General features: G+C 39.1%; 1 protein-coding gene across 1 annotated transcript in view; it reads left to right on the top strand.

Moving 5' to 3' along the window:
• The first annotated feature begins 229 nt into the window (after window positions 1-229).
• dpp6b (dipeptidyl-peptidase 6b) overlaps window positions 230-20,043 on the top strand; it is a 195,958-nt gene continuing 176,144 nt past the window's right edge. Inside the window, exons 1-2 of the mRNA XM_052133474.1 lie at window positions 230-283; window positions 369-440. Coding sequence (XP_051989434.1) covers window positions 384-440 — 57 coding nt within the window. The 5' untranslated portion in view covers window positions 230-283; window positions 369-383. The remainder of the gene's footprint in view (window positions 284-368; window positions 441-20,043) is intronic.

Below are 20,043 nucleotides of genomic sequence, written 5' to 3'. Positions count from 1 at the left end.
AGTAATTTGCTACGTGCGGTAGGCGGTGCGCTTGCTGCTGCGTGCTGATATTACAACGTCTCAGCGGGAAATTGGGCTTGTTAAATTGCGCGCTGTCATTACTGTCCAGCAGGTCCGTAGCAATCAAGCGCATGGTGATGGAAGAAATGGTCTTAACAACTGAATCGGATACTGACAGCTGACCAAAACCATTGTTACCTCAGAAACAGCGCGGAAAGTTCTGCATTGTGACTCTGCCTCATTCACCAACATTTTGCTGGAGCTTCCTCACAAAACGACACTGGTATGATTATGGATATTTTTTCCTTACTCTTAATAGGCGTTTATAGCATAGTTTTATGGAGTAATTTACCGTTTTTCTTTTTCAGACACACTGTTGAGGGATGAACTCGTCGGCTGGAGCAGGAAATTACCGTAGGGGTTCAACCAAAGGGGATAAGGTAAGCTTTAACAAACCAATGGAAGATTGCTTAAAGATATATGAGATGGATTCTCGTTCTCTATCTCTTTCACACTCTGTGTCTTTTTATATGAACATTTTGACATAATTGTACATTGAGCAATGTTAAGAAGCAGCACCGATGGAAATGTTGATCAATAGAAAATCACTGTCTACTGGATAAACCCTACTGGACATATAAATGGTTATTAGGAGAAGATGTCTGTGAAATTGGGGAGGTTTTTTGTAAAGGTTTGCCTCAGGTTTTATTTTGTCTGTCTTTCTGCACCTAATTTAACACTGAGAAAAAACATTTCAAGGAACAGGAAACATTGTGTGAACTTGACAGGATTTACTATATGAAGTCTAAGTCAGTGGAGCTTTTCAAAACCACCTCAGGACTGCCAAAAGCCAAGAAGTCTGTCCAGCTTCGAAAGCTCCCTGATGAGAATAACAGTTCTTCTGATGTTGCACCAGTTGGCTATCATGTAAGACAAATCAAATTATGAGGGTAAATGTTACATAAGTTGAATAAAAGTTTGAAATGTTACATAAGTTGGACAGAAGATGAAAGCTGAATGTACCTGTCCTTAGGTTGACATGTGGAACTCTATGTTCAATGTGCATAAACATTGATGACTGATGATGGCACCAAAGTCTTAAAGGGATAGTTCACCTAAAAATGAAAATTCTCTTATCATTTACTCACCCTCATGCCATCAAAGATGTGTGACTCTTTCTTCTGCTGAACACAAACAAATAATATCTCAGCTCTGTTGGTCCAAACAATGCAAGTGAGTTCACCCAAAACCGATTAGATCGCTTCAGAAGACATCGATTAAATCACTGAAGTATTACTTTTAAGTTTCCTTTTATGTGCTCTTTGGAGCTTCAAAGTTGTGGTCACCATTCACTTGCATTGTATGGACCTACAGAGCTGAAATATTCTTCTAAAAATCTTGTTCTGCAGATGAAAGTAAGTCATACTCATCTGGAATGGCATGAGGGTGAGTAAATGATGAGTGAATTTTAATTTTTGGGTGAACCTTTAAGATTAAGGATTCATTAGCAGTCTATTATCAGTAAGATTCCAAAGAGGATGTGAAACACATTGTCAAGATTCCATTAACGTTTTAACTACTTCCTGGATAAGAAAATATATAATACATCTTGTTTTGGAACTGCATGATTCTATTAATCAGTTTTGATGCAATCAGGCTTACTTCATATTCATCTGCAACATTTACACTTGTAATTAATGACCTGACAAGAAGTTCCTTGGCTTGGTGACTTGATCTTATGGATGACTTGAACGACACAGGTAACTTGAACCTGCGCTTTTATGGAACATAATCCATTCAGATATCTGACTTATATCAAACTTCATTAAGATATCCATATTTATAGGATGCTCTTTCGATCCTCCACTTTTCCATCCTTCTTTCAGCAGTTCTTATTCAAGTTACATTTGGTTGTCCCACAACTCATTTAGCCTATAAGGTAGGTACCGATGTATACACTTTGCAGGTCTGTTTGGCAACCAACATCTTTCATAGATGGACGCTGAATTGATGCACTCTGAAAGCAATATTCAAGTAAAACAATGACAACATGCTACGGGCAATTGTTATTGAAATCTGGATGCAACAAGACATGCAAAGCATGCATTAAAACTAATTCACATGTTCAACTGAAATCACTAGGATCAAAAGAAAACTAAACACCAAAAATTCAGCAAATATTTCTAAAATTAAGCTTGGAAATTTTGGTTAAAACATTCAAATACTCAGTACATATCTAACAGTCTGAAACATATGAAGCAATACATGGATACTCACCATTACTGTCGGGTCCAGTATAGTTGGCACTGCATCAACTTTTATCTCTCTCTGCAAAGCCTCCGTCGAACTGTGTCTTGTTTGAAAAGAATCCACACTAAAATGAAGCAAAGAAACAAACACTGACTTACTGACGCGATCCGGTACTTCATTAAAAATAAACGTCAGCCACTCTTTCCTCATGTTAGTCTATTTTTCCACAACCTGGCACTGGACAACATTTTGAAAAATTCGAAGGCATCTCGAACCTCTTGTTGCTCCAATAATCTATGTGTTTGTCCCTGCCATGCCGTGCCATGGGTGGGCCGAAGAGGCGATGATGACGTAGACATTGACCTGTTTATGTAGAGGCAGACTTGTGATGTATTCATCTCTATTACGTAATACAGACGAGGAAGTAAAAAACGAGTCGTTTAGGAATATTGATTTCAATAAAGCCTTTTTTTGAGTTCTGAAACTTACCGTATGTTTTTATAGTACTATAACCTCTTATATGTCAAAAGATCAAGGAAAATTTGATTTCTCAATGCAACACCTTTAAAGTTGATGTATCACTCCATTTGAACCAAGTGTTAGCCTACTTATACCTCCCAGCCATTCCTACCCTAATTATCATCACAAACAGAGTTACAATTATTGACCTTATATTTCTGTGGAATGTTTATCATGTTGTGCCGCTGTTTTCCAGAAACACCTCTGAGGCTTTAAGTTTTAAGGTCTTGTTACATCACTGCAGTGAATTGCCAACATCCTGACCCACATAAATGTTGTTTATTGCTCATCAAGATGCAGCTGAGGGGGGAACACATAAGCCAAAATTAACTGAAGTTTTTTTTTTCTTTTCTCTTTTTTTTATTAAGTAATTCAGTGCACTCATTTGAAATAGTCACACAATTTTGCACTCACTGGAATTGAACAAGAAAGGCAAAACTAAGGCACTGGGAGGATGGGGGTGTTATAATTTCCAAACTTTTGAAGTTTCTGTCTTACGCTGCTGTGAGGCAGATGGCTTTTTGAAAAATCTAAACTGTCAACAGCTTACGTTGGAATACATTTTTCTCCTTTGCAATTTATTGGGATATTGCAGAGAAGAAGAAGTGAAAAGGTTTGCTGGAGACTACTGAGTTTTTTGCTAGGGATTACCACTGTGTTTTTAATGGAAAAGGACTTTTATGTCATGGGGTGAATGGTTTGGTGCTTGCCATGTTAGTGAGCACTGATGGTCCAAAATCACTGGAAGCAGCAAACTAAACTATGTATGCCCTCTGCTGGTAGGATGTGTACTTGTTAGAGTATGATATCAGAGTGCTTTCCAGTAGTGCATGTTCTGCATTATTGAATAAAACAGGAAAACTTCTGTGTTTATAATCGTTTTACAGCAATTACTCCACCAGTAACCATTTTTTCCCTTGTTACCCATTGAGGCAGGATAGGATTGAACACTTTTCTCTACCTCAAATGTTTTTTAATGCAGTGTGCTGTTCAATTGCTAGATGAAAAGTTAGAAATGCACACTGTCGGAAGTCACAATAGTCATATATGATTAATTTGTTTTGTTTTTAGCTTCAGGTAGTTTGAAGACATTTTCATGCTTATCTTATTGTGTTGTTGGCTTTAAAATCAGCTGGACAAGCTGCCTGTCTCAAATTCTAGACGTTTAGTGCATTTCACAGAATTTATAGGCTGTTATGACTTGTTTTGATTTAGTGCTGTTTTTAGTTCATTAAATGTATTGTTGCCTTGTGTTAGTGCTCACTGACAAGTAACATGTCAAGGATTATGTTGCATATTTTTCTAAAATGATGACAGATGCCCAACCTAATAGTATACCTATGCAATCGACACAATTCTATGTGACAGAAATGTGAATTGCACTGGGTAGGGGAGGATGCTATTGTCATATGGTAATTATTTTATGCTACATGGTATTCAAATAAAGAAAAGTCCATCACCACTAGGTGTACTCGCACTTCTATGGAATGAGATCTACTTTTTCATCATGTTATTGCAGCAAGATCTAGCATGTTCAATAAAGGCTATACATTATCACAATACCAAAATTTCAGTAGTCTGTAGTGAAATTTGACAATTCTCATTACAGCTTCAAAATCACAACAAATAATAACACTAACATGTTAATTATGGAAGAATGGTTTCAAGTTCTTAAGTAATTATTCAAGACCAGTAAACAGCCAGTAATAAAATAACAATACAATTATTATATACATTTATAAAAAAAATAAATAAACGTATATATTTATTTAAGCAATATCACACGAGCAAGAGTGTGATATGGCCCTACATCAGTACAGCTGTTAGGTAATCACAGCAGTGCTCCTTTAAAAATTAGAAATAAATAAAAAACACATTTGTGCATGGAACTACTTTATTACGCAGCAGATCAGAATCTGCTGTTGCTGGTTCAAACCAAATGATGCGTCCAAGCCTTCGTTAATAATTCAAAAACATCACTTCAGAAATAGTATCATGGCTTGTGCTGTTTCGAACAAGTTATTAGATAAACAAGGATGGATATGTGTGTGTGTGTGTGTGAGAGAGAGAGACGGAGCATGTGCAATCACCTGTTGCCCCACCCAAGCAGAGATGCGCTCAGGTTTCTGAAGGTCAGCTTTCTCAGTGGTAAAATAGCCATCCAAGCGGGGGTATTCCTCTTTATTTCATGGTAGCCAGTGTGCAAGAGTGATTCGCTACTTTAGAAACTGCAATGTCCTCCTCCATTTTAAACCGTATCCGGTAACAGGTAAGAACCTTGAGTTCTGTAATCAATCTGTCTGTTGTGTCTATAAGCTGTGATGAGCCTTAATGCTGAAGTTGTTAGTTTAAAGCCGTTTAAAGCTATTTCCTAGCTTTAGTAATATAGTAGTACTACGAGCGATCATGGTGAACTGTTCTATGTAAACAATGAATAACAGATTCACTTCAAGTCACCTCGGCTCATATTACACACAAATATTATCTTTTGCCACCACCTGCTGGCTAACATATGTAAGGAAAAATAATAGATGTAAAAAGAGACACATAGCCTACATTAGCTCTTAACACATGCACTGCTCTTACACTTTAGTTTAGGATGACGAACACAAGCAGAGTGATACACACACAGTGAAGCATCCAAGTGCTGATTCTGTCAGACCATCGGTGCTCATGGAACGTCTCTCGTCCAATCAGATTCGAGGACCAGAACTATAATATATATATATATATATATATATATATATATATATATATATATATATATATATATATATATATATATATATGTAATATTCTATTGAACACACTCCATCAGCTTATATAAAGTTAAGGATCAATGCAAATAATATAATAACAGAATCAAAAACTTCAGGATCAAAAGTTCCTCTGATTCTCAAATCATGAACACAATCTAAGCAGGTGATCCAGGCCATTTAAACTGTCAGGACTCAGTAGATTAAGGCTTGCACTGAATCCGCACAAGCGCGTGAGTGCAACTTCAATGCTGCTTCTGAAACCAGGAAAATTCTGCCTCCGGAGGCTGTATACGGATGTAGGATGAAAATAAGGTGCTTTTCAAACTGTTCAGAGACCAGATTCCTTAAGAGGTCTTAAGAGGTCTATTCATTCAAAGCAGATGTCAGTGAAGCCGTTAACTGATTAGACAGCAAGCCAGCTGCCTACATTTTCGGATGCAGCCCAAGGTAAAAGCACTTCACGTGTGCTATAAGTAAATGTCTTCTTATTCACTATCATTGTGTGTTCAATTGGTTTTATTCAATATTTTTTGAGTAAATGCGATTGCTAACGTGTACATACTATCCATGGTTGCTGGACTACTGTGTGTACTGTTATTTCCTTTTTCCTAATATATTAGCTATTTGTTCATGTGCAAATAAATAAACTACTTAAAATACAATATTATTTTTTTGTTTTGTCTGAAATTGAGTAAATATTGTTCTAAATAAGAGTTTATTATTTGTTTTAGCAATTTTACCATGGATTTACTGCAGTAGCACTAACTGTACTGTAGATGTAACTAAATGTATCTATACTGCTGTTTTTTTCATTACAAGTCCTTTATATAGAAACCATAGTTACTAACCATGGTAGTGAGGAGCCATGCATGGTTTTACCTATAGTTACCATGAACTTACAAATATCATTGTTAAAACTATGGATACTATGAAAGAACTATGGTGCATTTTCATAATTATGGACCACGCTATCAGTTTTCTGTCTGTGTGAAATCTATTCTCTTGTAATGCTCTTTGATAGTAGGAAAATATAAGTTGTTTTGATTGCCTTCAGAAACTCCAAGACATGGCTGTAATTTAAGTAGTAGGGGCCTGATGAAAGGAATCTGTAAAAAAAAAAAAATTAGGTGTTAATTTTTTTCCACATATGTTACTGTTGTTAATATCATAATTTTCATCTGTGTCCCAACCTCAAAATCAGTGCTTTACTGCACAATGCACATAACATAATAAAATAATATTATTTGCGTGGGTGCCACATTATTTAATGGGCCCATTGAGGGCACAAATAAACCCTGATGTCACACAGACTGAAATTGAGTTTGACACCCGTGTTTTTAACTATTCTTTGACCAACACACATTAGTACGTGTCTAGCGTTGTGGACACAGGCACAGAACCGCTACTGAAAAAAATTATTTAATCTGCACTATGTGAGATTTTGTTTTATTGAAGTTCATTATTGAGTGAGTACATAAAAAAAAATCCATGTTCAAAACCCTGTCATTGTCTTACCAAAATGATTTTAATTTTGAGGGAATTTGAGCTGTTGGGTTTGATATGGTGCAAAATCGCAGGCATATGTAATTCGTCAATGCGTGATCTCATCATATCCGTTAACGTGCATCTGTCTATAATGTACCGATTTCAGCACAGTAATGTCTATTTGTTTAGCATGCAGCAATTTCTCTGTTGTAACTTTACTTCCAAATAAACTATAAAAAAATCTATTATTGTAATTGTTATTTTGCAATAAACTAATAAAGTAAACAATATACTAAAGTATTTAATCATTATTAAATCTTTGTTTTGCATTTTTATATTACAATCTTTTATTGTGTGCAGTGCTATTGTAGTATGAAGGTTCACTTGCATTGTCCACTTAGGCTCTAGATTGTAATATAAAAATAGAGAGTCTTCAATTGGACTCATATCAGCCATTTCACAAATTTCACCTCATTAACAAACATTAATATGTATTATGTAGTAAATAAAATGCTTTAATAATCATATTAAAATATAATTAAGAGTGTTGTTTATCTAATTAATAGTAAAATATAGTTTATAAATGTTTAAGCCAATAACATATTATCAACATCAACAACTGATGCAAAGTGTTCCTAAAGTAAATTGTAGTTTTATGTTTCAAAGTTACAAAGTGTAGCTTTAATATTCACAACAAAGTAAACAGCAACTGCAAGGTATAATACCCAGATCAAATATTTTGACACATACCTGATTGTTTTTGTTCCACCTGTTTGCAATTACTTGAATGTGTATACATTAATGCTACATCTGATGGGCATTTTGACTACGAAGAGCATTTGACAGTTCATGCATGACTGCATTGACTGAGATTGAGCATGGCTCTGACACAACAAACAGCACCATTTTGGTGTAAAAGGAGTAACTGAGCATGTGTGTAAGAATTTGAAAGCAGCTGTGTGTCAGTCAAACAGGTTGTAGGTATCAAATTGAGTCTGCACTCTGTACTACTGGTACTGCAGAAGCACTGGGATTGTTTTCTTTTTTCTTTTTACTTAGTTCCGGTACTTTTGACATCCCTATTTTATGTTTATGGTAACTGTCAGAATTAACGCGCTGGCGTATGCAATTAATTAAAAAAGTTGAACGTGTTAATTTAGTCTTAATCACGATTAACACATTTATTTTTTAATACAGCATAAACCAGCATAAATACTTGTTGGGAAGGGTGAAACCATTGTAATGTGACCGCCCGCAGTCATTGCATAGTGGATAGCCACAGTCTACAGGCAGATTCATATTGTGGGGATCATGAGAGTTTAAGATACTTAATGCCCATTGCATTGAAAATGCAACATATGGGGAGACTAGTTCTTTCAATTAGTCAAACTCCCACTTGTATTGGTGATATTTTAGTGCATTTTTATCTTTATTCTGTGGAAGGCTTCATTTGGAAAATGTTAATGAAGCATTATATTATTACATATTGTTTTGTTTTCATTCCTAAGAAGGACATAAATGCATATTGATAGGAAAATAATTCTATATAGTGTAGAGTATCCAGGTCAGGTTTGGGGAATGTACAATTAATTTCAATGATCGTAATCAATGATTAATCATACGGTTGACCCAGATACCAATACATACAAAAACGCCCCAAAAAGGGCTTATATATTCCAAGAGTCTGCTTCAAATGTATATAGATAATTAAACGCAACGAATTATAATTAATTAGGAATATACATTATATGCAGACAGGCTATATTAATTTTAATAACACCTTAATGGAATTGACCTGTAGGCTACCACAATCAGTCCGTTCGTCCAGCGAACTGCTTTGCTAAATACTCCTGATCAATTCCCTTGAAGGTTTATTCTTAGTTATAAGCCTACTCAAAGCACGTTAACTTACTTTGATAATATCAGCTCGTAGCTTTAGATCGCACATTAAAGAGGCTTTGTTCTATGACCAACACACACAGACAACCAAGCATATAATTGGGTTTAATAAAAAGAACTAGGATATATTACAAACTCAACAAAAAACATTTAGCATAGAATAAACATAAAATACGCAAGTTAAACACAGTAAAAACAATAAGGAAAATAGATGGATTATTATAAGGATAGCCAACTTATTACAACATTTAACCCTTTAAGAGCCAGCAAATGGAATTACACACTTTAACGCGTTTGGATTTCAGATGAAATAATACTTGCAAAATGGACCTTAGTGTGGCTGAGCAAGACTGCGTGTATGTCGTATCCTCGTGGCGTTCTTGAGACGGAGGATTTCGGTTCGGTGTTTCCAGAGCGTGGAGTTGAGACTCACTTGAAGAGAGAGTTGAAGGGTTGTTCCGAGAAGTTGCAATGTTCAGCAGAAGAGAAGAGAGAGGGTGCCGGGGGAGTCCAAGGGGAAGGGAGGAGAGATGAAGTAAGTTGGGAGTTGGGAGCAGCCAAGAAGAAGGAAGAGATAAGAGAACGAAGGGCCAGTGTGGATGCAATTTATAACCTTAGAAAATGTGTCCCACCTCTCATTGGCTCGATCAATAAGAAGGGTGGAAGTTCCAGGCGGGAATTTGGTTTATTGCTCTTTGTTCTAAGGGTGCTCCTTGGTGTGCACCCTGGAGGGGTGGTAGCCAATGAAGAAACTAGGACATATTCTTGTAATACTAATATGTTGTTGTTATCGACATATGTACACAGTCATTTCGATCTTCAAAATACCAAGTTATAGAGACCAAATGTGCCACACATATGATTTCGGTTAACCATAGTATGCAAAGTCTGAAACATTAACCCATTAGAGTTTGCAAGAAAACATAGACCAAACAACATAAAGGGAAATCATGAGATGGAACATTAGATACATGTCAATACATTTATCACATGGATATATATATAGAATATATAGGATTAAAAGGGTTCATTTCTCCTTCTCAGTAAGAATTAAGTGAGAATCAGCAATCTCTGCACATTCCTTTGGAGGTCGTAAAAGTCTCCCTTATTTTGGGCATGAGATGGTCCCTTTGTCCCGTCAAGGCTCATTTGCATGACCGGGTCCGGCTTTGGCTTGAATAACTCAAAAGATGGTAAAACATAGCAGAATACAATTCTAAGGTAATCTTATATTTATATTCAGCTAGGACAAGTCATAAGGTTTAATTTGATACCAAGAAACGTGTATTTGGTACACTTAAAAGTGGATATACACTCTTAGGCTATTAAATATACGGCCTCAGAGTTTTACTACACAACTAAACAAATTTCAACTAGTTTTGATCTATCATCAGAAATACACAACGTACAGGGATTACGCATATTTCCTTAAGAATAAACATTTCTAGGTTTTTGACACACACACACACACACACATTTTTACGTTCAAAGTCTCACATGGCTTTTCTCACATGGTAAAGCACGCGGTGTGAGGCAAGTCACATGGGAAAGGGGCTTGTCAATAGCTGGAGTGTCTCTTTGTCAATAGCGCATTGTGCTGTGGAGACTAGTTGGCGCTATTTCAGTGATTAGGGGAGTTTTAACAGTGGGTTCTTTGTTATTCAGAATGATTAGTCCATTGATTCCGCCAGACGCTACAATAGTGTCAAATTTCAACACTTTCAAAATCTGCAATTCTTCTTCTTATCGTGTCCGGTATCTATATAAGTAATCTATATAAAGTCCACCCATAGGTTCACGCGGTCCTTCCAAATTTTTTATATTCTGTTAGGTCAGTCTTGTGGCAAGGTGAGGCAAGCAGAGGGCACGTCAGAAGGTGGTCCATGGTTAGTTGGTCTGTCCCACATTCGCAGCTGGTGTCTCCATTTAAATGTCCCCATTTTTCTCTGCTGACCTTACATCTTCCGGTTCGTGGCCTCAGGCAATTAAGACACTTCCACACTCTCCATGAAGCATCAACTTCCGTTGGTAGGTTCTCACTGGCCGGTAGCTCCATGGACCCATCTGGGGGCAGGCCCTGGAGTCTCTCCTGCCACATGCACATAGTGCTTGCTGTGATTGAATCTGCCGCCAGCACATGGTGTAGGAAGGCCTTCCTTGACGGAAGCCTTTGTTCTGCTGGTTGGTGGCAAAATCTGTGATTAATCCCGATTAACTACAAAGACGTATGCAATTACTTGTTATTAAAATGTATAATTTACTGAATAACAGATTATGAGATTCTCAAAGCTCTCTCGTAGGAAAAGTTTGTTCCACACAAATATTTCTATGTTGTTGGAAGACATGCAACACCTTCATATTTTTTCACCATGTACATTTATGACCCATTCTTCTGGGGCAAGATCTTAGGATAAATTAGAAAGTTAAAATAAAGTTTGTTAGAAGTGCATTTCTTGAAATATTCTTAAGAAGTTCTTAATTTTTTTTGTTAAGAATAGAATGACAGGCTTTGACATTGTCTGATCATACTAGCCTGCTCATGAGTTTGCCTTATCTAATACAACAAATTCAATACTTCAAAACTTGTAAATCATAACAATAAATGTATCTATCTAATAATCTTTTTTCAAGTAGCAAGCACATCGCTATCATTTTTATTACTGTAAAGTGCGTGAGATGTGGTAGTTTAACAACATTAACCGTCGTAGGTAAAGTTACTTGCTGTAACCATTTGACATTTTTAATTTGACATGGAGAAAAAGAAAAAAAAAATAGACAACATCTAGAGGTTCTTTTTGAGGAAATTACTGCAAAGAAAAAGTTTTGGGAAACGGTGGCAGAGGACAATCTCAACTTTCTAATGGTTAGTTTCTAAAATATTGCGGAGAGGAAGCGCATAGAGGAATCTATGCGGTGCATCCATTTGAATTGATTAGCATGATTGTCACCACATTTAGAAGCTTCAAAACAACATTTATTGTTTGAATTTTGTGTTTACAGCTTTACAAAAACATGTTTTTTTCTAAAAACACATACGGCCCATTGCAGCATCCGACTCAACATGAACGCATCACATTTGAAACAACGCAGTCAAATCATTAAACATCACACCTTTGGGATTTAAGACAACTGTAAAGTTATCTTAACTTTAAGATGTTACTTGTGATTTTAAAGATTTTTTTCTCATCTCTATGTCATAGCAGTAGTGTTTGCACATAAGATTGTTTATTGCTGATTGTTACATCAAGTAGGCCTAAATGATTTTGGTCATTGTACCAAGCAGTAACACAAAAATACTGCTTTTACTTGTTGGGTTGCTTTTGATTTGACCTCTTATCTTGATTGTTGCATTGTTTGCATTGTTTTTGCTGTCTTTACTTTGCATTTATCTGTAGAGTATGAACGGAAAATCATGAACTCATTAATTCTGAATGCAATGCACACATTTTTACTAAGGGTTCTAAAACCCCCACACCCTGTGACTTCCCATCTAAATCACCAGGTAGTGCCAGCAGATCTGGGAGTTAGAATGCTTCTTGACGTTTTTACAACCCAAAGAGCCTCTCCAGAGACACTCGTGATATCGCCATCTACACACTGAAAATCTATACACTCATACCATTTAAAACCACGAAATGGCTTATTTTTAAGGAAATATGTTTTATTCCCATATGCTTGGGTATTTCTGCTGTTATATCAAACTAGTTAAGATTGTTTAGTTGTGTAGTTAAACTCTGAGGGCTTATATAAATAATCTTAAAATATATATTCACTTTTAAGTGTACCAAATACAAGTTTCTTGGTATCAAATTAAACCTTACGACTCGCCCTAGCTGAATATATATAAGGTTACATTAAAATGTATTCTGCTATGTTTTACCATCTTTTGAGTGATTCAAACCACATCCAGGACCCTGTCATAAATTAGGCAAATGACCAGCCTTGACAAGACAAAGGGAACCTTCTCAGCCAAAACTGAGGAGCCTCATTGGGTCATTCCTCCCAAAGGAGGCGTGACCTCCCTACCTTAAAGTCAGGATCTGGTGTAAAATCACTCTCTCTTTTGTGCTCTCTTTGTCCTCTCTTGTCTCTCTTACACTTCTCTCTTGTTTTCTCTTCTGAACCTCTTCAAGTTTTCTTCAACTTCTCTTCAAACTGTCGTCAGACATGTCTTTTGTTTTATTTGGCGTTTATCTCAGTCTTTTCCTTGTCTTCGGACAAAGATCAACACTCTACGTTTTTGGAGCAGTCCGATATCCTCCGGGTGAAAGGACTCTCTCTCAGTTTCAACCATTACTCCTAAGATGCTTTGAACTTCCCTCGAGCGATCCACGCTCCGGAAGCACCAACAGAAATCCTCCAGGTCACGGACGTAACGAGGACATTCACGCACACACGCAGTCTTGTTCAGGGACACAAAGGTCCATTTTGCAAGTATTATTCCATCTAAATTCAAATGCGTTAGTGTGTAATTCCCTTGCTGGCTCTTAAGGTTTAACTGTTGTAACAAGTTTGCTATCATTTTCCTTACTGTTTTACTTTGTTTTTTTCTATGTTAAATGTTTGTTCTTATATGTGTTCTATGTTCGTTTAAGTGTAGTGATATATCCTAGTTCCTTGTATTAAACCCAATTATACGCTTGATTGTCTGTGTTTGTTAGTCATAAATAGCCTCTTTAATGTGCGATCTAAAGCTACGAGCTGATATTATCAAAGTAAGTTAACGTGCTTTGATTAAGTAAGCTTATACTAAGAATAAACCTTCTGGAGAATTGATCAAGAGTTTCGAGCAAAGTGGTTTGCTGGACGAACTGATTGGTTGCGGTACGGGTTAATTCCATTAAGGTGTTCTGAAAATTAATACAGCCTGTCTGCAGATGATGTATATTCCTAATTAATTATAATTCGTTGTGTTTAATTATCTATATATATCTGAAGCAGACTTTTGGGCTATATAACCCCTGTTTTGGGGCAATTTAGAATGTATTGGTATCTAGTTCAAACCATATGATTAATCATTGATTACAATCATTAATATTAATTGTACATTCCCCAAACCTGAACCAAGAAACCCTACATATCCATATCACCAATTTAGTTTACAATATTTCCCATTTAGGTTTTAAACAAGCAGTGCACCTGTTCTTTAATGAGCCCCTCATTTTTTTATGACTTATTTGAGGGTTGTTCTCTATGACCCTTCTCATTTGAGCAGAAGCCTGTCTCCTGGAGCTGAGAAGCTGTAAAGTGTTATTGGATGCATCTAAATCACGGTACTGCTTGGAATATATCACCACAGCATAGAGAGAATCCATCGCTCTCTGCTGCAGGAGCAGATATAGGTTATAAGTCACTCAGAGTGATTTTTTTTGTGGCAGGATGGCAGATTTGTGATAGAGAGAGACTGGATGAGCTTCCCTTCCTGAAAAGGGGGAAAAATCATCTGGACCCAGACTAGACGTTAAATCTCACAGAAAAATGATGTGAATAATAGTGTGAATAAATGAAATGCAACTAAGTGTGAATAAACTAAATGCGTCGGAGCATGATCATGAGATACTACAGTATATGCTGACATTCCAAACACTTCAAAGAATTGAATGCATACATTTCAGGTAGCGCATGGAAGGTGGCCCCAAAAAGTATTTGCATTAGCATTATCAATCAATTAAACTTTGTATAAAATGAATTACACGATGTGCTGATTAATCACAATCAGTTGCATATTTCGGTATTTCCAGAGAAAGGCCCCCAAATAAAAATAATAATAATGATTAGAACTGTCAGAATTAACACATTAAAGCAAGCGATTAATTTAAAAAGCTTAATGTGTTAATTTTTCTTAATCACGATAAACGCATTTACAGTTTATACAACATAAACACATGTTGGGAAGGGCGGAACCTTTGTAATGTGTCGACCCGGAGTCATTACACTGACCCCCTGCCCCATTGCAATCAATATGCAACCTATGGGGAGACTAGTTCTTTCAATTAGTCAAACTCCCACTCCCACGATTAACTACAAAAAAAATGATGCAATTTAATTACGATTAAAAAATGTAATTGACTGAAAGCACTAATAATTATATGTAAATTATTTTAAATATACACAATAAATATGCTAATTCAGATAATTAAAATACATTACATTATTTTCATACAATAGTGCTCAAGACTAAAAAAAAGACTAAGGAGCCATTGGCTCCTAAACTGAAACATTAATGAGCCAAATGGCTGTTTTTAGTCACCAAATCACAGAATTGCTCGATTTAGATTGCTGTTCAGAATTAAGATATAAAGCAGAAGAAAAGGAAGACAGCTGATATCCCATCAATCTGAGGTTTAATCCATCCTGTGGTCTCCAACGATCATTGGAATTCCTGCACCCTTTCATTAGTTCTTTCAATCTCCTCCGGGAAACGTTTTTTGTATTCCTTAACTGTCTGAATGCTGTCATATGTCTGCTGGCCTTTCTTCCAAAATATTTTCAGTTTTGCTGGGTATCGAAAGTGGGACTTAATGTTTTTCTTGAAGCTTTTGGCGCATCCATCTAAATGAATTTCGTTTTTCTATGATTTTTGCTGGGGAATCCTGATCAAAGTAAACTTTATTCCCCTCAAAAGTTATCTACCTCTTTGCCCATGCAGAATGCAAAACTTGTTGCTTCATGTTCCATGTCAAAAATCTGACCACAATGGAGCTTGGTTGTGAACTTTAGTTGGGGAATTTCCTCGATGAGATGCGGTGCACTTGTACTATGGTCGGCTGTTCAGTGAGGCCACAGGCCTCTTTCAAATGTCTTTCAACAAATCCCATAATGTCGGTTCCCTCGCTTCCTTCTTTTATCCGGTGTGACCATGGACCATGTGAAATTTCAGCTTTTCTTTTTTAATAAATGTGCAAAAATGTCAACAATTCTGTGTCTTTCTGTCAATGTGGGGTGCTCTGTGTACAATAATGAGGAAAAAAAATGAACTTAAATGATTTTAGCAAATGGCTGCAATATAACAAAGAGTGAAAAATTTAAGGGGGTCTGAATACTTTCCGTACCCACTGTATATGTATATGTATGTGTGTTTGTGTGTGTGTGTGTGTGTGTGTGTGTGTGTGTGTGTGTGTGTGTATATACACTCACCTAAAGGATTATTAGGAACACCCGTTCAAGTTCTCAATGCAATTATCTAATCAACCAATCACATTGCAGTTGCGCCAATGCATTTAGGGGTGTGGTCCTGGTCAAGACAATCTCCTGAACTCCAAACTGAATGTCAGAATGGGAAAGAAAGGTGATTTAAGCAATTTTGAGCATGGCATGGTTGTTGGTGCCAGACGAGGCCGGTCTGAGTATTTCACAATCTGCTCAGTTACTGGTATTTTCACGCACAAATATTTCTAGGGTTTACAAAGAATGGTGTGAAAAGGGAAAAACATCCAGTATGCGGCAGTCCTGTGGGCGAAAATGCCTTGTTGATGCTAGAGGTCAGAGGAGAATGGGCTGACTGATTCAAGCTGATAGAAGAGCAACTTTCCCTGAAATAACCACTCGTTCAACCGAGGTATGCAGCAAAGCATTTGTGAAGCCACAACACGCACAACCTTGAGGCGGATGGGCTACAACAGCAGAAGACCCCACCGGGTACCACTCATCTCCACTACAAATAGGAAAAAGAGGATACAATTTGCAAGAGCTCACCAAAATTGGACAGTTGAAGACTGGAAAAATGTTGCCTGGTCTGATGAGTCTCGATTTCTGTTGAGATATTCAGATGGTAGAGTCAGAATTTGTCAGTAAACAGAATGAGAACATGGATCCATCGTGCCTTGTTACCACTGTGCAGGCTGGTGGTGGTGGTGTAATGGTGTGGGGGATGTTTTCTTGGCACACTTTAGGCCCTTAGTGCCAATTGGGCATCGTTTAAATGCCACGGCCTACCTGAGCATTGTTTCTGACCATGTCCATCCCTTTATGGCCACCATGTACCCATCCTCTGATGGCTACTTCCAGCAGGATAATGCACCATGTCACAAAGCTCGAATCATTTCAAATTGGTTTCTTGAACATGACAATGAGTTCACTGTACTAAAATGGCCACAGTCACCAGATCTCAACCCAATAGAGCATCTTTGGGATGTGGTGGAACGGGAGCTTCGTGCCCTGGATTTGCATCCCACAAATCTCCATCAACTGTAAGATGCTATCCTATCAATATGGGCCAACATTTCTAAAGAATGCTTTCAGCACCTTGTTGAATCAATGCCACGTAGAATTAAGGCAGTTCTGAAGGCGAAAGGGGGTCAAACACAGTATTAGTATGGTGTTCCTAATAATCCTTTAGGTGAGTGTATATTAGGGCTCAGTCTCAGTCAGGTACTAACTGCAGTGCTGCTCTAACACTCCATCATTAGAGTTTATTGTGATCTCATGTTATGTTATATTAGATCAAATGACTATGACAATAAAACATTTATACAAAATTTTTTTCATTGTCTAAATGTTGTCGATAGCGTTAATTAATCGTTTCAGCCCTAATGCAAGAACACATCCTCATTTTGTGCGGTCTGCTCTTAGTAAGTGTGGTTTACTGTCTGTATAGCTGCATGTTTCCTGTTCATCTTGAGTTTCGGTCAGCATGTGCCCCGTGCTGACCAAAACTCGAGAACATGATGGTGAGCATTCCTTATTATGGTCTGGGGTGATTATGTTATTTTAAAGTTTTTTTTATTATAGGCCAATGAGAATTTGGCAGACAGAATTTTCATGTCCCTCCTCCGGACATACTGGTATAAAGGGAGGGAATCGTGCGTTTGTTCATTCAGATTTCTTCTTTGGAGCCGAGCGGTTGTGTGATCAGTGAGCTGAGATCACTACTGTTCCACTCACCTCTGTAGAGCGTTTGATGTTGGATCTATGGCGCATATCAGCTGCTTTCTCCTTCTCTGCACGGCAGAGGCACTTCAACAGCATTTCCTTAAAGAGCAAATAGAACTGTAAAAGAGAATGTTTTCTCTGTAAGAGTATACACATTGGCATTGAACGTCTTTTTAAAGATGCGTCTTTTTAAAGATGTCTTTCTGTAGTTCCTGGATGCCGCAGATGCCGCTTCTGATGGTCATAAGAGCAGCCTCGCGTGCCTGGGCTGCGATCTTACGCAGGCCGCGGATTATGAATGGTTCTTGTTTTCTGAGCGAGAACATAACCATGGCAGTGTTGCGGTCACGGCTTTCTTTCCTCCGAGAGAAAGCCACTTCAGCTGCCCCTGGTGCCGTGCCTCCTTCCTATGCGATTGGGGCCAGCGCGGCTGGCAATGAAGGCGATTTGGGGAGTGCAGCGGGCTCTGTTTCGCCGGGTAAATCCCCACAAACCACCAGCCCCCCAGCATGCCCGTTCGGGCTCGAGGTGAGAGTGGCTCGCCTCATGGCCAGTCTGTTTATTCCCTCGGACCCCGCGAGCTGGATGATAATTTTGCCGCTGCATCGGAGAGAGTCGCAGTGGCTTCTGATGCTGATGACTCAACTGGGCTGCCACCGTCGGGTCTGCTCATCCAGTCTGAGCCAGATGTCTGTTATGCTTGCCCAGGCCGCCGTGAGCACAGGGCTGGACTGGAACCCTCCGCGCATAGAGATCCCCCCCAGGAAGCTGACACTCCTGTCTCACGAACCACTACCGGGACTCAGAAGTTCTCAGGTGCCGTCTAGGGCTTCAGCTCGACAAGGAAAAGAGCGAGCTCTCCCCGGTTCAGAGCATCTATTTTCTCAGCATGGAGTTAGATTCCGTCTCAACGACAGCACGCCTCACAAACAAGTGCATGCAGCTGGTGCTGAACTGCCTATGTTCGCTCAGACAAGGCACAGAGTTTCCATTGCGGTGGTTCCGAAGCTTCTGGGGCATTTGACATCCTCAGCGGTGGCCACGTGCTCGGGTTGATGCATATGAGACCGCTTCAGCACTGGCTTCAGACTTGAGTCCCGAGATGGGCATGGTGCCGGCACATAATGTGTGTTCATCACCTCTTTCTGCCGCCAGACATCCAACCCTTGGATTGTCCTTGGGGCCCTGGCTGGGTTGGCACATCAACTGCCTAGAGTTGCTGTAAATTCTTGCCCTGCGGCTGTTTCTCCTGCTACTTCGGGGCAAGCACATATTGATTCACTCAGACAGCACCACCAAGATAGCGTACATAAATCGCCAAGGCGTCATGCACTCTCTTCACATGTTGCAACTCGCCCACCATCTCCTTCTTTGGAGCCAGCAGCGACACCGGGCAACCCAACACTGCAGTGGATGCGCTGTCGTGACAGGTGAAACTCAGCGGAGAGTGAAGGCTCCACCCCTAGGTGGTCCAGCTGATTGGGAAGCAGTTCGGCAAAGCACAGGTAGACCCGTTTGCTTCCCAAGAGACCACCCACTGCCCGTTCTGGTACTCCCTAGCGGAGGCTCTCCTCAGGATAGACGCGCTGGCACACAGCTGGCCCCAGGGGCTGCGCAAGTATGCATTTCCCCCAGTGAGCCACTGGTGCTGTGCAAGGTCATGCCTGTTCCCCTCATGGGATCTCTCTATGGTCCTTTCAGGCCTTCAGAGACCCCCTTTCGAGCCGCTAGAATCAGTCGAGCTCAGAGCCCTCTCCTCTCTCCTGATCACGCTTGCTTCCATCAAGAGGGTTGGGGACCTGCAAGCATTCCCTGTCAGCAACACTTGCCTGGAAAAGAACGCCTTTCCCAATGAGTGTGATAGCGTTAAAATGGCCCCGGCCGCTTTAACTATACGCGAGAAACAGAGAGAGAAAAGGCGCAGCTAGTGCGGCCTGGTCCCATGCTTGGCACGTCGCTTTTTTCCGGGATGCCGGAAACCTAAAAAGTTTATGACGATTTTTATGGGGCGTTGGGGAAGGCTGACGCAGCCTGTTGCTTTGGCACGCAACTGCCTGCCCGCACCTGCGTTAGCAGCTCACATACACGGTTCAGCGCATGCCGTGATTGATCCGCTTAATCCGACACAACGTTGAAGTGAGCGACAGATGGGGAACGTCTAGGTTACTGTTGTAACCTCCGTTCCCTGATGGAGGGAACGAGACGTTGTGTCCCCCCGGACACGACGCTGAACCGAGCCACTGCAATGGCCGAACCTTAT

The sequence above is a fragment of the Xyrauchen texanus genome, chromosome 9, assembly GCF_025860055.1.
Source record: "Xyrauchen texanus isolate HMW12.3.18 chromosome 9, RBS_HiC_50CHRs, whole genome shotgun sequence".
Taxonomy (NCBI): Eukaryota; Metazoa; Chordata; class Actinopteri; order Cypriniformes; family Catostomidae; genus Xyrauchen; species Xyrauchen texanus.
Note: the sequence above shows the minus strand (reverse complement) of the source record. Positions and strands in the feature narration are given on the sequence as shown.